The sequence below is a fragment of the Molothrus ater genome, chromosome 4 (assembly GCF_012460135.2).
Source record: "Molothrus ater isolate BHLD 08-10-18 breed brown headed cowbird chromosome 4, BPBGC_Mater_1.1, whole genome shotgun sequence".
In the NCBI taxonomy this organism is placed as follows: Eukaryota; Metazoa; Chordata; class Aves; order Passeriformes; family Icteridae; genus Molothrus; species Molothrus ater.
In genome coordinates this window covers 12,934,122-12,951,944 of record NC_050481.2, presented here as the reverse complement: position 1 = coordinate 12,951,944, position 17,823 = coordinate 12,934,122, and the positions used below count along the sequence as shown (strand labels likewise).

Here is a 17,823-nt window from a genome sequence, read left to right as displayed (position 1 = left end):
GAGGAGGTGGAATGTAAGTAGAGAAAATAGCACCAAAAATCAGAAACACTTACTCAAAGCAGGGCAAGACAAAGTAGTCTCAATTTCAAGTCAGACTGGCATTTTTACCAGCGGGTAACAAAGTACACTCCACTTGTAATTGGCAAGTTCTTGGGTTCATCACTTGGTTTTATTTCCCCATTCTATATGTAAGTACCCACTTCACAGAGTTTTCAGCTTGCTTTGCTAAGACAGCCAAAAAATGACTGAGAAAATACTGACAATCCCACCATCCTCTCACAAATGTTACATAATACTCATACATACAGAGGTCTGAGCTTTACTTTTACACAACTTGGAGTCATAACCATAATGAGGATCACACATTCCAAGCTCCTCTTGATGAGCTGGAGAAGTGTTGCAGGACAGGAAAAAAAGGCATATCAATCTCCTACTTTCTAACAGAAGCAGAAAATTTCTCTTCCAGCAGTTATTTTTTATCTCCCCATATTTTCCTGTGTCTGGCCCCTCTTTTTGCCTATTCAGTCTCCAATTTTACCTCTGAGAACAATGAAAGTACAGAGAAGTGCAGGAAGAATGCTCTCAACACTTCTCTTACTGCAGTTTCTGTTAGCAACTCTCAGAAATCAGTCACACAGACTGTTTGAGACATTTGATAACTCTCAAACATTTGAGAGTTATCAGGATTTTCAATCACATTTCTTCATATTTTTATACCTAGAAAATAAATCAACAGCTTAAAGAGCCATGGAAGCACATCTTACTATAGTTGGGAGTAGGTAGACCTGTTTCAAATCAGGAGAGCCTGAGGCAATTTTCCTTACTGCCTGGTGGCTTTCCTTTTAGCCTGTGTGGCTAAAAGCTGTGCAAAAGGGCAGATTCTCCTACTGCTTACCCATGACACCAACACTTAGATTGACTGATCCACCAAAGAAATTCACACACCTGTAGCAATGCCAGGCCTGGCCAGAGAAGAGGAGAGCTCAGTTCTGTGCTACTGTTAGCCCCTCCATGGGAGATTGTTTTTCTAGGCTCTCTAGGGCTAGGTAGAGTTGTATCTGTGTATCTGTGTATCTGTAGGATGTATTTGTGCTCACCTACACTGATCCTCTGTCTTTTCTGAGACTTCAGCCAATGGGCTGCTGTCATGTAAACATTATTAACTGTTCTTACCAAGGTCTGTCTTTAGAGCACCTTGGCCAAAACAGGAGCTATTTGTGTGTTTCATTAGGGACATTCAGATGGTTAAAGAAGACTGATCCTTTGATATGAGAGCTACTTACTAGGAGAGCAAATATTTTATACCAATAAATGCTATAGGAGACAGAAATATTCCCACTGCATACTCTTTAAGTGCACTTGCTCTATTCCTGGAGGGTGCGCTTGTCAGAGGCCAAATCCTCAGCCTTCACATCCAGTGGTAACACAAGCAAGTAGCTATGTAGAAATAACAACAGCAGAGGACACTGGATGTCACATCATAGGCTTTCTTTAATTTGTGTAATGCATACAAACAGACTCAAAAAGGGATCTAACAAAACCACAAGATATGATTTAAAAACACAGGATATTTTCTATTACATTTGTATCCTTGGCTGTGATTAATTTACCTCAGCTTCACATGCCCAGGCATCAGTACATGATGCCCTGGACACAGTTCTGCTCTTTGTCATAACAGAAAATATTCTACAATGCCATCCCTGGTCTTGTGACATGGAGGAGAAAGTCAGCATCTGCTTTTTCCCTCTGACATACAACACTTCCTCTCCAACATGTAATTCAGAAAACATATTTTGGTGAAATGCTTCATGTCTTTTGACATCAGGAGATCTATCTCTAGAGCAACATGGTGACTGTGGCTTACAGGAGTATTGCTAGTCTTAGTCACTGAGAGAGTCTAGCAGTACAGAAGTGATTTATTATAAGTAACCATTTAAGTCCTCAAGGTATTGCAAATATTTTAAAGTCATACTTTAATGAGCATAATTAATTTTACTGTAGATTCTTCTCAGCATCAGGGAGAACTTTATTAGCATATTTTATGTTTTCCTATTTATAAAATTATAGTACTTCACTTTAAATAAGGATATTTCTTTATTGTTTCCCTGCTGGGTCACATGCAAAATATCTTATGGGAACAGAAGGAAAACATGTTGGGCTTAATATAAAGCCAGTCTATTTTCTGGTAGTGATAAGTCATGGAAAAATGAGATAAAATAAATAGCATTTAACAAACATTTCCGTTTCCCACAGATCCATTTTCTATTACTATCTGGCAATATTTTTTCTGTTGCTCTTCCTTGAAAGACTCTTTGACCTTTTTCCTTTTCAGTCCTCCATCCCTGAAAGATACAGAAAAGAAACAGCCTTAAACTCACTTCAGGGTCAAGGCAGAAAAACATTACTATATTTAGACTATGTAGTCAAAGCAGTTTGCACTCTTAATGTTGACATCTGTAAGACAATGCTAAGTGATTTATACTGCCAAGATTTACAACACCACAATGCCCTTCTTTTAACCCAGCATTTAACAGACAAGTAATTAATTTTCACCTAATACTGCCTGCTGTCTAGATCCACCTGTCAGCTCTGTTTCTCTCTATCTACTATATTATTCTAATTATTCTAATGTAATTGTTCAAGTAATAAAGTAACATTTTCTGAATCAGAGTCAGTAAGGGCGGTGGACTACAGTGTAAAAAAGCAGGTTTTAAAGGATTCCATGCTAATATTTCAGAATACAGAGCACCTTTAAAAACAATTCTAGAGGTGTTGCTTCTTACCAAGGAAGCACAGACATTCCTGCCTGAGCAGCAATGACAGCCTTGACTCTGTCAGCAAAGTGAACAGCATCTTCTTCTTCCTGAAAAAAAAAAAAAGCATTAATTGCTTTACAAGAGACATGTTCTCTGTGCCTCACTTAAAAAGACAGGTTTTGTCAGACAGCAGGCAGTAGGATTTATGCCTGACTCATGAGCCAAATGTAAGCAGTTCCAGCTGATTGTGTTTTGCCACTATTTGGTGTGGAAAAGAACTACATGGGAGGCTTTCTGGTTTCTGGGACAGCCTCAAACAACACACAGCCTGAAGTCCCAGGTCTGGCCAGAGCAGGGAATGCATCCTAGATAAATCCAGGACTTGTAATGTAGTGTTGCTTCCTAGCCTCTGTCCATTAAGTTATCAATAAGGATTCAGAGCACTTTGTGTAGTAATGCAGACCTCCTTCCAGACAGCATTTCACAAGCACTTTCAAAACATACAAAAGTGTAAGAACCTCTTTGACCATCGGTGGCAGGTACCACACATTGCAGACAATAGCCCAGCTGGTTAACACATTAAAAGCATAGGTCATCATGGAATGCTTTGTGCTGTTCCAGAAGGCATCTCCAAAGCGGGGGTCATACTGGAAGACAAGAAGAATAAACTGCCTTGGTTTAAATCACATAAAGGGCTTTTTTTTTTTTTTGCCACAAAGTCACAATTCAACTTATTAAATCACAGGCAAATCTAATTACACCTCCTGAAGGCATCAGTAAATTCAGAGTAAAGTTCCAAAATTTATTACAAGTTTCTAACAGTTAGCATTTACAAGCAATGCATGACGTCAAACCGTAACAGACCTGCAACACAACTATAGCAAAAGATTTATTCAAAACGTAAAAACTTGTCATCTACATATATGCCAACTACAAAGGTTTCCTTGACAATGCTCACACCAGTTTTAAGAACTTCCATAAGAACAGGTAACATTATAGTGCCAGAACAAGTAACTAATATTTCCAGATCTAGAGTGACCTGGCTAAAGCTACTCAGAAAGACTTGAAAGTGCCAAGAAAACTGCCCTTATCCTCAGAGCATGTAAGAGCCAGGACAGAAATTACATGTTTCCCATACTGCTTAAAACCACAAGTTTCTGTCTCTCAGGGCTTATTCAGTACTTTATGCACACCAAACATATCCCTTTTCAAGGCTTACACATGAACAGCTTCCCTGACATGAGAAGCATTTGCAACCAATCCTTCCATGTTCAGAAAAGTGCAGTTACAGTACCTTGATTGCTACTGGATGGATGGTTCCTCCTACCTCAAAGCTTCCCTTCTTAAACATCATTACCGATGTGTTGTTAATGCAGGTGCCTGGTCAGAATTAAAATAGATGAAGGGCTTAATCCACTCTGAGAAAAGTATCAGGAAATTAATCCTAAACTGTCTTAAGGAGACTTGGTTCTTAAAGAAGAAAGTAAGCTTTAGTTCTGGAACATAATCCCATAGCCTTGTATGTCTTCATTCTCTTATATGCTAAAGCTAATAAACTGTCATAAAACTGTTGTAAAATACTAGAACCTGACCTTTAATATCTCATAAGAACGAATTAATTCTACAAACTAAAAACAACCACAGTTCTAAAGACTAGATATAATAAACTGCACTCAAGGGCAAGAAGTGAGAAGAGTAAAAAAATCAATACAGCTGCTTCTTACCTTCTGGGAAAATTAAAATGGGTAACTTGGCCTTATTTGCAATGTGTTCTCTAATTCTGTGGAGAGAAAATAAAATTTCAATGTATACTTCATATTTGTTTTGTCCAAGATTCTAAACATTCATTACCTCTCACATAGGACAAGAAAAGCTCTTGCCCAATTGCCTTTCACCCAGTCAGTTGCCTTATCTGGAATATGTTCTGGTTTCAGGCTTTTATCTCAGTATCTCTTGAATTAAAAAAGTAGATTTTCTACAAAGCTGTATGAAGTTCCATTTTAACCAGAGAATGGTGGTTCTTGAAGCATGTGAAAATAACTTCCCAGATTCCAGCCATGAATGCAGTCAAACTTTTTTTAGACTGAAATATATTCCAAATTTCTAGTTTTCATGCTTTCTAGGTTTCCAACATCAGCTTTACATGTATCTAAGGATTCTCCACGTTTAGTTAAGTGACAGGTCACTATCTTACTACATTTGCTGCATCACTTAAAACCACAAATATCACCACTAAGCAGATTACTGACACTAAGATCGGTCATTTTCCAAGACAACTGTCTTTCCTACAACTCAAAAGCATGGAGCTCCTCTTTGGCCTGCATTAAAGGACAAAATCAAAACACCATACATTAAAAAAAAAAAACAAAAAACAAAACACAAAACAAAGCAAAACAAAACCAAACCAAACAAACCCAACAATAACAACAACAAAAAAAGACGATGACAAAAAATGTCAACACTGATGACAAATTACCACACCTGACCAGACAATGAAGCAAACACCTCACTACCTTACTTTTTCCTCACCAGGTGACGGTCTTTCATTTCTGAGCGTTCAAACAAGACATGCTGAGAGGTTCGCATGCAGGATTTTTGAATAAGTCCCAAAAGCCCTCCATGTACCTGGCCAACCTGCAAGTCCAAAAGAAACTTGTTACAAAGCAAACACACACACAGACACACACTTAAATGATTAAATTCTAAACACAGATGCAACCATTTCTAAGCTTATTTACAAATTATAACAATCCCCTTGGTCATACATGTGCACACACCTGCTTGCATCTAGTTTTTTTGCAGTTCAGAATGTGAGTTTAAATGCTGTCAAATCCCAAATGTTCTATGAGGAGGTTCATCCTTTTACCCAATGCTACATCTATGGACATCTCAACCTTACTGATATTTACCAACTGTCTTGTTCATACCAAGGAATAGCATCCATCACTGGCCAGGATTAGGACATCCAATGGAGATGTGTGGTTGGCTACACAGATGCCTCCTTCCTGTGGTTTGTTTTCCCTGCAATGATGACCATAAAAGTAATTAATGTTTATTTTCCAGACTACAATCCCAATCAGGTGGCAAGCACGGAATAATATCTACGTGTCTGAAGAGTACTACATCATCTACACACACCCTGCCAATACACAGCAGGAAACACAGGAGGGCATGTGAACATCCTGAGAGAGTCTGGATGATCCAAACAGCTTTTTGGATCAAGTTGTACCATCACCAAGTATCCCAGCAGTAATGGAATAAGTATCCTGCTCCAAAACTTGAGATGTTAAATACTGCAAGGAACAAATTCCAGACTAATAAAGGGCAAGGTGGCAGCACTCACCTGTTATGGAAATGAACAAGGCCACTCAGACATCGGATACCTAAGGTGGCACATATCATCTGGACCTGGTTGCTCAGCCAGCCTTTAACTCTAAAAGAAATGAAGCCAAAGATAGATACATTTCTAGTTCTGTGGAGCCACATATGCAATATAAACTCTCTGAGTTATCCCAAATTGCTGTTACTACAAAGACCATTCTAAGGTTCACACTGCATGTCTGCTTTCAGATGCCATTGCCATAACTTTCTCTCAAAACACTTTGTAATTTTACAGGAGAGAAAAAGTCACCCCATGATAGTCCACATCAATCCTCTGGACTTCAGCAGACTGTTCCAACTGCTAGTTCAAATCCTTAAAGAAATACAGAAGAATTGAAAGAGCCCTCAGCAAATACCTACCTGCCATTTGGAAACCGTCCCACTACAGTAGTGGCCAACACCAGCAACAGGATGCTGAAAACAGACAAGCAGATGCTACAAAGTAAAATAATCTTAATTAAACGGCAAGAAGCAAAACTGGAGGAGTAAGCAAGAAGGTTTTCTTACTTGGCTCTTTAATCCACTTCACAATGCTTCCTTCCAGCATTTAATAGCATCTAACTAGCAACAAACTACTTAGCTAACCAGCACACAAACCATTTCATCCAGCTTTGCTGGATTTTAAAAGCAAATTAATTACTAATTAAGCATATGGAAAGTGAGAAATTTACTTTTTTTTTAAGGGATATTTGAGTTTAGATGGCTTCTTGGAAAGGTCATGCCAGATTCTCCTTCCTCCACTAGCCAATAGCATACTATTTCACCCCTTCTGTAAAAAGTACCATGAAATAGGATCCCAGCAAACCCTGTCTGGCTCACCGGAAAGGCAACAGGAGGCAATACCGAATTAGGATGCCAGTGACCCACACAGCAGCCAGTTTCCAGCTGACATGGTGCAGGTTGGCATTGGTTCTGCTGAGGAGATTCCAGGACAGCAGCTCCTCAGAGGAGAACCGTCGAGTGACTTCATCCTCCGCAACTGCCTCACAGCCCTTCTTGGAGAAGTACATGACATCAGCAAGGCTGAAACATCCTTGGCATTGGCCAACAACCTCCTTTTCCATGGGAGTCTCATCTCTCTGGATGATCCCTGCATGAGGAAATGAGCCTTCCTTCCACAAGGTGAAATAAACAACATGGATTCCAAAAAGAATATCAAGAAATACATATGCTTTTTAGAAACAGCTCTCCTATTCAAGCACAATAATTCACTGCTATGCCTCATTTACATACTGACAGTTCATTCCACAAGTTACTTCTCTAATCCTATGCCATATTACGCCCCTAAGTTGCTGAGGAAGGAGAAAAGGATTCTGATCAAGCTGCAAATAAAACCTTGAGCACAGCACCTACTTCATTATTGTTTACCAAACAACATAGGCACTTGCACCTAGAAATGTCACATATACACTGCCAAGACAGCAGATCCCTCCTGGTGCCTTGACTCAAATTCAGGCAGAGTTTGTATGATTGTTCTTGCTGATGTTGATTAGCTTTATTGTTTCCCAGCTGTAAAAAACACCTTCCTCTGCATTTTTTTTTTCCTTGGAACCTTCTATCTCCCCCCATCCCTTCTCTGTTAAGAGTCACTTCCCTACCAAAAAACTTGAAAGTGCCTGGGTTTCTCCCCTCCCAGACATACAAAGCATTACATAGACACATTGTGCAGGAAGAATGACAACACATTCTTGCTCTGCTATTTGTAAAATCACACCCCATAGGACAGCAATGCAGCAAGTCTGCTGAGGTCACTCTGGGACCAGATTCTTATCTGGCTGGTTACAGTGACTAAAATTCTGTTGGTTCATACCAGCTAACACTTAGCTTTTTTGTTTGCCTCCCTCACCTCTTTTTTTTTTCTTTTTGATGGGGCATATTGGATGACATTAAGCATGCATTATAAAAATACATTAATTTATCTTGATCAACCTACCTCCCCCTGATCAGAATCACAAAGTTTTCCTCCATCGGCACTTCAGTAAAACCTTCAACTCCCAGGAAATCATCAGACCAGAAAATTATTAGCTGACAAACCAAGCAGCCTACATGACTAATCACTAAAAATGGCACTACAAGTAAAAGGATAACTATGAGAACTTAACTCTTTGATCAAAGAAGGAAGGAAAAATAGTTGGGGAAAAAATTATTTTGATTTTATCCTCACGTCTAGAAAAGAGTACAAATTCTATCTGTGATCCATGGGATGCTGTAAATCTTTTATTTGAGAGCCTGGATTTTTTTATGTGCTAGGAGTTACAAGAAGCAAAAGATAACTATGCAGAGCCATGTCAAGCACAAAGAACACTAATTTATCCCAATCCTGTAAAGAGAGAGCTGATGGAGCCCAAAAGCAAAAAACACTTATGAAAACAGTGATGCTTCCCAAATGTTTATCAGCAATGTCTTTCTATTCCCACACTAGTCTCTAATTCCTTTTATTCACAAAACTCAGGGATTATCTTTTTTATAACATGCTTATGTAGGTTTATAGCTTCAATGGATATTTGCTCATCAAACTCCTTTCCAAGTAAGATTGTTAAATAGCTGCCTTTTTACATGATAAATAGTGCTGTGTCCCCTTCATCCAGAGATCTTACCAGTGGAGATTAAATTTTCAAGTGCCATCGCCTTCTGCTTTTTTACTCCCTCCTCAATCTGCAGGGTGGCCCACTGTTCCCAAAACAAGAAAAGTAGATGTTGATGGTTTTCATTTCATCATTTCCAGACATTCTGCAATTACCTCAGGTGAATTGTCTGAGCCTCTTTTGCCCCTGCCAGGTCTAGGATTTTCATTTTTCAAATTCAGCCTGAAGGGTGCCCTGCAGACCTCCCATTTCATTTGTTACATAGACTACCTTTTGCCATTTCCAGGAAAATTTGTTTGGCTCAACCTTCTTTTCAGGACACAGGCAGTTGTTTTTTTTTTTTTCTGGGGGTCCAACAAATTACTGAGATACCTATGAGACTCTATAAGATCCAATGTACCCAAAACTCTCTCTTCTCTAGTTCGCTTCAGGCGATAAGATTATACAAAATAATATCACTGACATTAGAGGTGTGCCAGAAAAATAGAACTAAAAATGTTATTTTAAAGAATAAAAGAGGTTAATTCATTTTGAGGGCATTCAAGTGGTTTCTGTTGACAGGAAACAGAGCTGACAACATTGTGTATCAATAATATTTCAGAAGGTAGCAGCTGTGGTAAGGAGCTTTCACCCTTCCCTGTATTCATTTTTTTGGGCTAAACCGTTTCTTCTCCTTGCATAGAGCATCATAAAACTCTCCATTAGCAAAATCAAATATACAATTATGCCTGATTTTTGAAGTTTTCCTAGTTTTGAATGTTTTCATCATACATACATAGACATATAAATTGTAGCTCCCATGAGTACTAAAATCTGGCTGTATTTCTGTCAAGGTACCTGCCCTAACAAAGAGCATAGGATGCTTGAGTGTAGGCTCTGCTCATTATTAAAGGCTCAGTGACCCACTCAGTTTATGCCTTCACCTGCTATTAAGGGTTCCCATCTACAATAGATAAGGACAATCTGTTTCATATAGACTCTTGCTAAACAGTGTCTTTCCCTCTAGCTGACATGTGCAGCCACACAAGTCACCACAAAGCTGATCTCAAACAGCCTTCACTACATTACAACATGTCTCATGTGCAAACATCAACCAGTTTTTTGCCACCCTTAAGTTTCGCATGCTCTTCCTGTAGCTATCAAAGTTAAGTCAGTAACAAAATGGACGCTTTGCCTTGACATAACAAGGATATTTTAGTTACCCGTAGCTGACCTTTTTTTATCAGCCATCATAAAAGAAAAGAAAAAAGTGAAGGCAGAATAGGCTTTAATGTAGTATTTTAAACTCCATACAAACCTTCTTTAGTAACACCATAAAGCAAACAACCTCCCCAAAAAAGAAATTAAAAAACCTGCACCACAGAGCATCATCTTGTCTATACTTCCTGATTATTCTCCTGAAAAGGCCAACAGGTACATCATCTCTCCATCTTTTGCAACACATGGAGAGTCATTCTGAATAGTGGAGCCAGGTGGAACCAAGGGATGTCATGAAAACAGCAGCCCACACACTGAGAAATGAAAGAACATACAGAACAGGTACAGGAACGTTGCAAAAGAGAGTAAGGCAGACATGGCAAATTTAACCTCTTTACAAAATACTGCTGGTCCTCATCTCTTCCCCAACATCCTTTAGGATAGTTGCATGGCATGAGAGAGGAAAAAATATAAAACAAAATATTTTGAGACTGACAAATAAAGCCTTCTGCCTTAGTCTCTGCTTTCCCGTTTCCTGTCTACCACCCTTATCTTGCCTATCATTGTCCTCCTACATAAAAAGCACCTGTCAGCTGGCCAGGACTGTCAGAAATGAGCTTGCTCATACTGTCCTGAAGGATCTGGAATACCTCCAGGAGGCTGACTTTTGATTCCCAGATAGAAAAAGGATGACAGTCACCGACCAAGCTGACTCCAAAAATACATGTTAACTAATCTAAATGAGCAAGACAAGTCAAAACCCACAAAAATTAATAAAGCTTATTAGTAAATTATAAAATCTTGCCTCCTAGCACAGAGAAAGAGTGAGGCAAAAGTGGCAGACCTAAACTAAATAGTCAAGGCTACAAAGGCAGTGTCCCAGAAAGATAAAGAAGAGCTTAGCTTTCAAAGGCTGAACAGTTACACAGGGCTCATTAGCTTGGGAAAGAGCTGGCTGAGATGGCTGAGACAGGCATCTACAAAGTCCGGACTGGCACAGAGCAGTTGCTTAAGGAGCAGTTATCTATCTTCTCTTCTACTACAAGAACTGAGGTTTACCATGGGAAAGATTTGGGCAGAGTATGTGAGCAAGAAAAAAGGCAATATATTTCCACAAACCATCATGGGACATGAAATTCTCCTAACTCATGGCTTGACATGGGAGACTGAAGAACAAGCAGTGAGGAGGGAATACAGCTGTAGAGTCACCCAGGTCTTAGGCTTTCAGTCCAGCCATTGAATTGACACCTGTCAAAGCCATCTGTCTGGGTCAAACTCTGGACTGACTAACCCTTCAGTGGCTGCTGTGTTGTTCTGCCTTTGGTAGCATCTGTACATAGAATTTGTTTTCCAAAATGAAATAAGGCTTTGTGATCACCTTTGTATTGCACAGTATTGAGACAGAGCTGTCACGCTGGTCTCTGTTGCAAAACAGTAATGAAAGGATGTTTTAAATACCTTACAAAAAAACCTACAGATGTTGCAACTAAGACAGAATTTAAGTATTAAATGTAGCAACTTCATTCCTACATCTGCTGACTGAATGAGAACTCAGATGTTGTGCTTTCCCTCACTCCCATTTCTGAAGTGATGAGGATACTAGAAGTCCAAACACCTAATGGTTGATCCCACCTGAAATACTGAATACTTGACAGCTTAAGTCAACAGTCATTTGTTTGAGCTTCCTGTAATTACATTCTAAATAAAATGAGGGTGCCCAATACTGCTTTATGTTAATTACTGTCTTCACAGGACATGACATGAAAGACAATGTGAAATGTTCATTTCCTGAAATCTCATATCTTGCACAATTTTTCCTCCCTTTTCGCTTTTGTATTGAGTACAGCTCAATACTCCATCTTTCCATACTAAGTAATAATTCAGTTTTGCCTCTCTTCCCATATTTTACTACCTCTTCTCCCATATTCTCACAAAAACTTTTTCTAATCACTCATTACATGAGCTTTTCTCAATCTTTTCCTCATGCATGACAAAAGCTTTGGGGCAATGTAAAGTTGCTCCTCCATGTAAAATCTTCCACTACAGTGTCAAAGAGAAGTTTGGTAAGTTTTCAGCATGAACTAAAATCACCATCTAAGATCAAGCACTTGTGCCCTCTTCACTCAACAGTGGTTTCTGCCTGGCATTATTTCCCCTTGCCCATTACAAACATGAACACAGATCAAATAGTGTGAGTGTTACACTCAGTGTCTGAGAAGATGTGACTGTCCACCCTCAGGCTACGAAAAGGACTCACAAATCTCCTGGCTGCTCCATGGGGACTAATGAAATGGGTTGAGAAGGGGCTGTTTGGGATAAAAGCACAGATATAATTTGTTTGGGGTTTGATGGAGAGGCCAGCTAAGGATAGCCATGTATTTAAAAGCACAGCAGTGCAATTTTTCACCAGCTGAAGTGTCAGCAACATCTGCCATACTCCAGTAGGAGTGCACAGCGAACGAGCTACCTCCATATACAAGTGAGCTCTCAATGCAAAAACTACTCACAATTTTTAGATGGCTGATTTCTTTTTCTCTAGAAGCAACAATGCTCCAATTTCATACAGAAGTTCAGATCTTGTAGAACTCCAGAACATTTCTTGGCAAATAGAGCTACAGCTGTTTAATGTGTTTCTTGGACTCTTCACAGGGCTCTGAGAACATGGCATAGATTTCATCCTAGCAAATGCATCTTCTTTTGCAATCACTAGAGTAACATTCCTGGAACAGCTTTGCTAATATCCTCATTTCCAACAAACTCCAGGATGGACAAAGCTCAGAGAAAAGACATTATTTACAAATAAAAGTTTACAAGCATATGTGAAAGAATAACCCTAACAACACCCAAACCACGTTCACCCTTATAATTTCTAGAAATACTTGAAGGATAATTTAAGGGTAATAATAAGAAGAATTATGGGCTAATATATATGCAATTGAGAAATTACTGTATTGGAGGTCTTTTGCTATTATCTTATCCATATGTCCTAAAAAAGAAAAACAACAACAAAATCCAAACAAAAACCCAACCACAAAAAGCACCTGCAAACAAAAACAGTCACCCCAAATTTTCAAACCTTGAATCTTGCTTTTATAAAATGATTTATTATCTTTCTAAAATAACAAGTATCTAGATTCCTTGATGGAAAAGCAGCAGAAGGTAAAAATTTTTTCCATGCATGATTACGTTTTCCCCATTTATTCCAATCACCACTCACAGTGCTATAACACTTCAGTGAAGTCAAGAAATCAAAGCGACTTATCTCATCATATGCCACCATTGCTCATTACTTAGTAATAGATCTGAAAACTTGAGTTCTATTCTGAAACACCTTTTTTGCTCCCAACAAATTAAGTAAGGTCTAAAGATACATTTTCTTTGAAAACAAAATTTTTAACTTTTTTTTTTTTTTACTTTGAAGTCCTTGATTTCAGTCTCCACTCCTATTTTTCTCAAGTTGCCAAACATGGAGGAAAATAAAACATACTTTTCCTCTGCTCAGCTGTAAGAAACAGATATAAAGAAACTCCTCAGATGAGAAGGTTTCTATTAATTTTGCTGGTCTACATAACGAACTAAGTCAAATGCAACACAATGGAGTGACCAGCCATAGTGCTCAAGGTTGGATTTTTGCTGAAGCATCACCCAGTTCTTTGGCACTTCCTCGAGCAGTGATATTCCTGCAATATAGACAGCAGTGTGCTAATGTGTGACTAAGCATCTTCAGCATTTCCAGCTCAGCTCTCTGGGAAGGCATCCTGTTGCACCATTCCAGAGGACAACAGGAACCACAGATGGTCTCTGTGCATTATCCCGTTAGCAATATTGCAGGAACACAACACCACAGCTAGAAACCAGCCAACACCTCTCCAGGGTTTCAATGTCAGGTTTTTCATATCTCAGACAAGCCTGCCTTAAAGCTGACTTATCCCAAGCTGCAATTTTAGCTGTATTCTGGTGAAAAAGCCCCAGGACTCCAAGAATAGGCTCAGCAGTTCCACGCACAAGCTTTAACCCAGAGTTTTCCAGTCTTATCCTTTCTTCCTAAGAGCCTAGTGGACCACATTACAAGCAAAGGGGACCTAACAGCCCCTCCATTCTTTCTCCCTCCCATTTTCCACCAAGATAGCTCTTAACTACTTTTGTGGCATAATGAGAAGCATTTGACAATACTTCAAAGAAAACCGTTGGAATTAATTGTAAGATGAAAACAGCAGAAACTCCTTTTTTGCCCACAGGACAATTAGGGAACAATTTTGAACAAAACAAAATGAGCCAACCTAAATAGCAGTGCATGGAGTTGTGCTGTTCCTGTTATAAGCTGCTGTGGCAACAGGAAACTAGACACAAAAGGCTATAGCTGATCACATAACAATTAACTTATTTATTTTTCAGCACATTGATCCTCCACATTGTGAGCATGGAATTATCACTAATAACCTGTTACAAAAACTGTGGAGAGAAAAATACTTCAAGTGCTTTACCAAAGAGAAGTACCTTCCTACATAGAACACACACTGAGTGGGTCAAACATCTCTTGGAGTTGGGAAATGCACAGGGAAAAAAGAAACCCAGAAATTATTTTGATGCCCACCAACTGCAGCAGCAAAGTTGCCTAAAAACATGTTTGATATTAGAGTAGCTCTTAATTAGGGATTTAATTAGCATACCACTGTCTGATTAAAAAATATTTCACATATAAAGGCCAATATTACATACAGCCACCACAGGCAGTCATTGCCCACTGACATCAGTGTCTGAAGAAAATAAGTAACCCCTAAATTTTGCAGTCATCTGCACTATCCTAAATGATGTTCATACAGCTGAAGACAGATACTGCTCAAGAGCTCCTAATCAGTACTAAAACAAACAAACAACCCCCCAAACAACAAACAAAAGAGAATATAAGAAGGATAAAAGACAGAACTGGCAAGGTAAGATGGTCATGATATTAACTGTATCACACTGTTACAGACATGTTCTACTGCAAAATTACTGCAGATTACTCCAAGGGCTTAATAATAATAGCAAAAATAATAGTAACATGTTTTCTGCCACAAGTAGAAAGTATATTCACAGAAAGCAGGTTTACACCAGAAGCACAAAGTCAATCTACTGGAAAATGGAAATGTTTACTGTTCAATATGATGAAATCACAGCATCTTCTTCTGGCTAATAATGGATATGAAACACCAAACTTGAAAAACTAAATGGGATTCTGGCTTACAAAAAGCCCCAGAAACCTTTTTATTGATAGAAGCAGGATCAGAATCTTAGCCATTATCTATTTATCTCTAGAAAAATTCCACTTTTAGAATGTTGCACACAGATTTCTTTGAGTCTTGTACAGCAGAACTTGTAACTGCTGGATCCCCCAGATTTATAACTGAGTGAAGCAAACACACAGAATCAGTGTTCTTACCTGGAATATTAATTCCATGCAATTAATCCAAACAAAACCACTGAAACTTATATACATCTAAAATACACGTTTTTATTACTTACCAGCTCCACAAACTAATAGATCTTTTTCTTTATACTTAACTTGTCATGAGTATTCTACTTGCATGAAGCATTCTAACAAGCATGAACTAGAAGAAAATACCATGGAATCTCTACTTTAACCCCAAAAAACCTCAAACCAGTCGCAGATGATAAGCAGCACATAACTAGATATCATTAAAGATACCCCTCAAAAGATTATCATATAAAATAAAGCTGCAAATAACACATGCAAGTTAATGGATTTTGTTTTCTTCTGACTTTTATGGCATTTATATCAAATGCCATAAAAGTCAGAAGAAAAGGTATGTGTTTGCTACAGGACATGTTTAATAAAAAATAAAAATATTATTTTTATTTTTTCTTACACATGTCCTCTAGCAAACACATATCTTTTGAACTCACTTCTCAACTTACCTCTAACATTTTAATTACAATTTTCACATAGAAATGAGAAATCCCCAGTGACACTCGAAATATCGAAGGCAACAAAACTAATGCCACAAACAAAATCATCCAGACAGACAAAATCTTGCCTCCTGCAAGGCCATGACCTTCTCTATTTTCTTCCATGTTTGCCCCTCCAAAATGACAATCAGCTGCCTTTCTGAGAATATATGCTCATCTGCAGTGGAGAATCTAGCAAGCTTCAAGAGACAGAGGCAAAGAAAAATTACACATTCTGTCTCTAGGAGAAGGCTATTGCTCACTGAAGACTGACACTACTGATACTCTCAATGATAAAAGTAATTTCTGCCCTTTGTCCCGCCCTAACTCCACCCACTTCCTTGTAATTGATAAGCATTTGCTCACCAGGGGAGAAGAAAGAAAAAAACATGATAAGTAATAATATATGTTAGGTAATTAGATGCTGCCAATAAGGAACCTTGTCAATGTGACAACTGGTTTTCACAGGGTGTCCTGCCAATAAATTACAATACAGAACTAGGTGGGTGTGTTTTTCAGACTGCCTAAAATCTTCTCTTATTAATACACATGAAGCATTTCTCCAACTGATGTTTGCACAAATCTGTGACTTATTCACTCAGATTTTCTATTTCATGGTGAGATAACTGGCTTGTTTTGGTATTTGAGCAAATGAATGAAAGAGAAGCTTGACATGCAAGTCAGGCTTTTTCTATTTTATTTTATTTTTTAATAACACATTTGAAATGAAGATGCAAGTTTCATCAGGCAAGGACTGATGACAAGACAATAAACCTGCTCCCTCCACTCTATCAGAAATTCACCAAAAAAGCCTGTATTACAGGGTTACAAAATACACTGTGGTGAAGTAACAAGCCATCTATCTTCGCACATATTCAACTACAGAATTGAAATGCAATAGATAATCCTGTTTCTCCTTCTAGCCTATCAAATTTCAATAATTTAATTCAGTATTTTTTAGAAAATACCCAGCTCAACCCCTTACAGCCACCCTTCTCCTGCCTTTTTGCATGTATCACAGATGATATAAAGGTAAATAACTCTAGAACCTCAGGGGAGCCCACCAGCTTCTGGTTTACAATCTTCCCACAGAACAAATTAACCAGCCTTGGTGGAAGGAGGATTTAGGGCACTTCCAAGACAGTGACATGCTGGTCCACAAAAGATTTTCCCTTTACCAATACATTGGTGTGTTTGTCTGAAGCCGGGGCTGTCCTTTTAAAATATTCACATCCCCAAGTACCATTGCTTGGTTTGTGTCGTGAAGCAGGTAGATTCCTTATAAATGGAAGCAGATGCAAAGATCCTGTGTAAAATGTGCATCCAACACTGTCCAGGCAGTAAGAGAAGCAGAGATGTCAGAGGGGGCTGCACCACCTCTAATTTACACCACACACCCAGGCACCAGACTCCTGACACAAGCCCATGTGAATCCATGGCACGCTTCTTGTACCACATAGTGAGTCAAGTAGCTTCTGTACCTTCAGATTTGCTGCTGCATGGCATCCCTCAGGTCTTTCAAATTACATTGCAATCTTTTCCAGCAATATAACTTCTCTTTTGCATCTTTTAATTACTTAGCTTCCTCACCTTTCTCTCCCCTTGCTGGCCACCTTCTGAGCCCTCTGTATCCTCTACAAAACCTCACTGGTTTGTTTTTTAAGTGTTTCTGCCTTCCCAATGCTCTTTCTCCCAGTGACAACGTTAAGCCCCTCACTCTCCACCCTGCTGCTGCCAGGTACACCATTAACCACTATTTCTTACCTGCCCTGCCAAAAGGCTTCTCTAGGAACAATGCTCCATTGTAAAACAGCTTCGGTCACCCATTTCTCTTTAGCTACTATTCCTTATTCTCCTTTCTGGTCTCTTCCTCAAGTGGCTTGCCCACCTAATGCACATTCCCTAGCGGGGCCTGTGGAGAGCTGGAGGAGAGGGCGTTGATCCACCTGGCAGCA

The 17,823-nt window shown here is 38.9% G+C and overlaps 1 protein-coding gene across 5 annotated transcripts in view; it reads right to left on the bottom strand.

Moving 5' to 3' along the window:
- Window positions 1–1,473: 1,473 nt before the first annotated feature.
- Window positions 1,474–17,823, bottom strand: part of LOC118685947 (glycerol-3-phosphate acyltransferase 3-like) — a 21,543-nt gene continuing 5,193 nt past the window's right edge. For 3 of the 5 annotated variants that reach the window (XM_036381750.2, XM_036381752.2, XM_036381751.2), the window contains exons 3-13: window positions 8,735–8,807; window positions 6,957–7,227; window positions 6,498–6,572; window positions 6,100–6,189; window positions 5,684–5,777; window positions 5,275–5,390; window positions 4,481–4,536; window positions 4,051–4,136; window positions 3,275–3,403; window positions 2,784–2,863; window positions 1,474–2,342 (exon numbers count right to left, since the gene is read on the bottom strand). In XM_036381750.2, the coding sequence (XP_036237643.1) occupies window positions 2,228–2,342; window positions 2,784–2,863; window positions 3,275–3,403; window positions 4,051–4,136; window positions 4,481–4,536; window positions 5,275–5,390; window positions 5,684–5,777; window positions 6,100–6,189; window positions 6,498–6,572; window positions 6,957–7,227; window positions 8,735–8,762 (1,140 nt within the window). In that variant the 5' untranslated portion in view covers window positions 8,763–8,807 and the 3' untranslated portion in view covers window positions 1,474–2,227. The remainder of the gene's footprint in view (window positions 2,343–2,783; window positions 2,864–3,274; window positions 3,404–4,050; window positions 4,137–4,480; window positions 4,537–5,274; window positions 5,391–5,683; window positions 5,778–6,099; window positions 6,190–6,497; window positions 6,573–6,956; window positions 7,228–8,734; window positions 8,808–17,823) is intronic. The other 2 variants (XM_036381753.2, XM_036381754.2) reach the window with 2 other exon arrangements.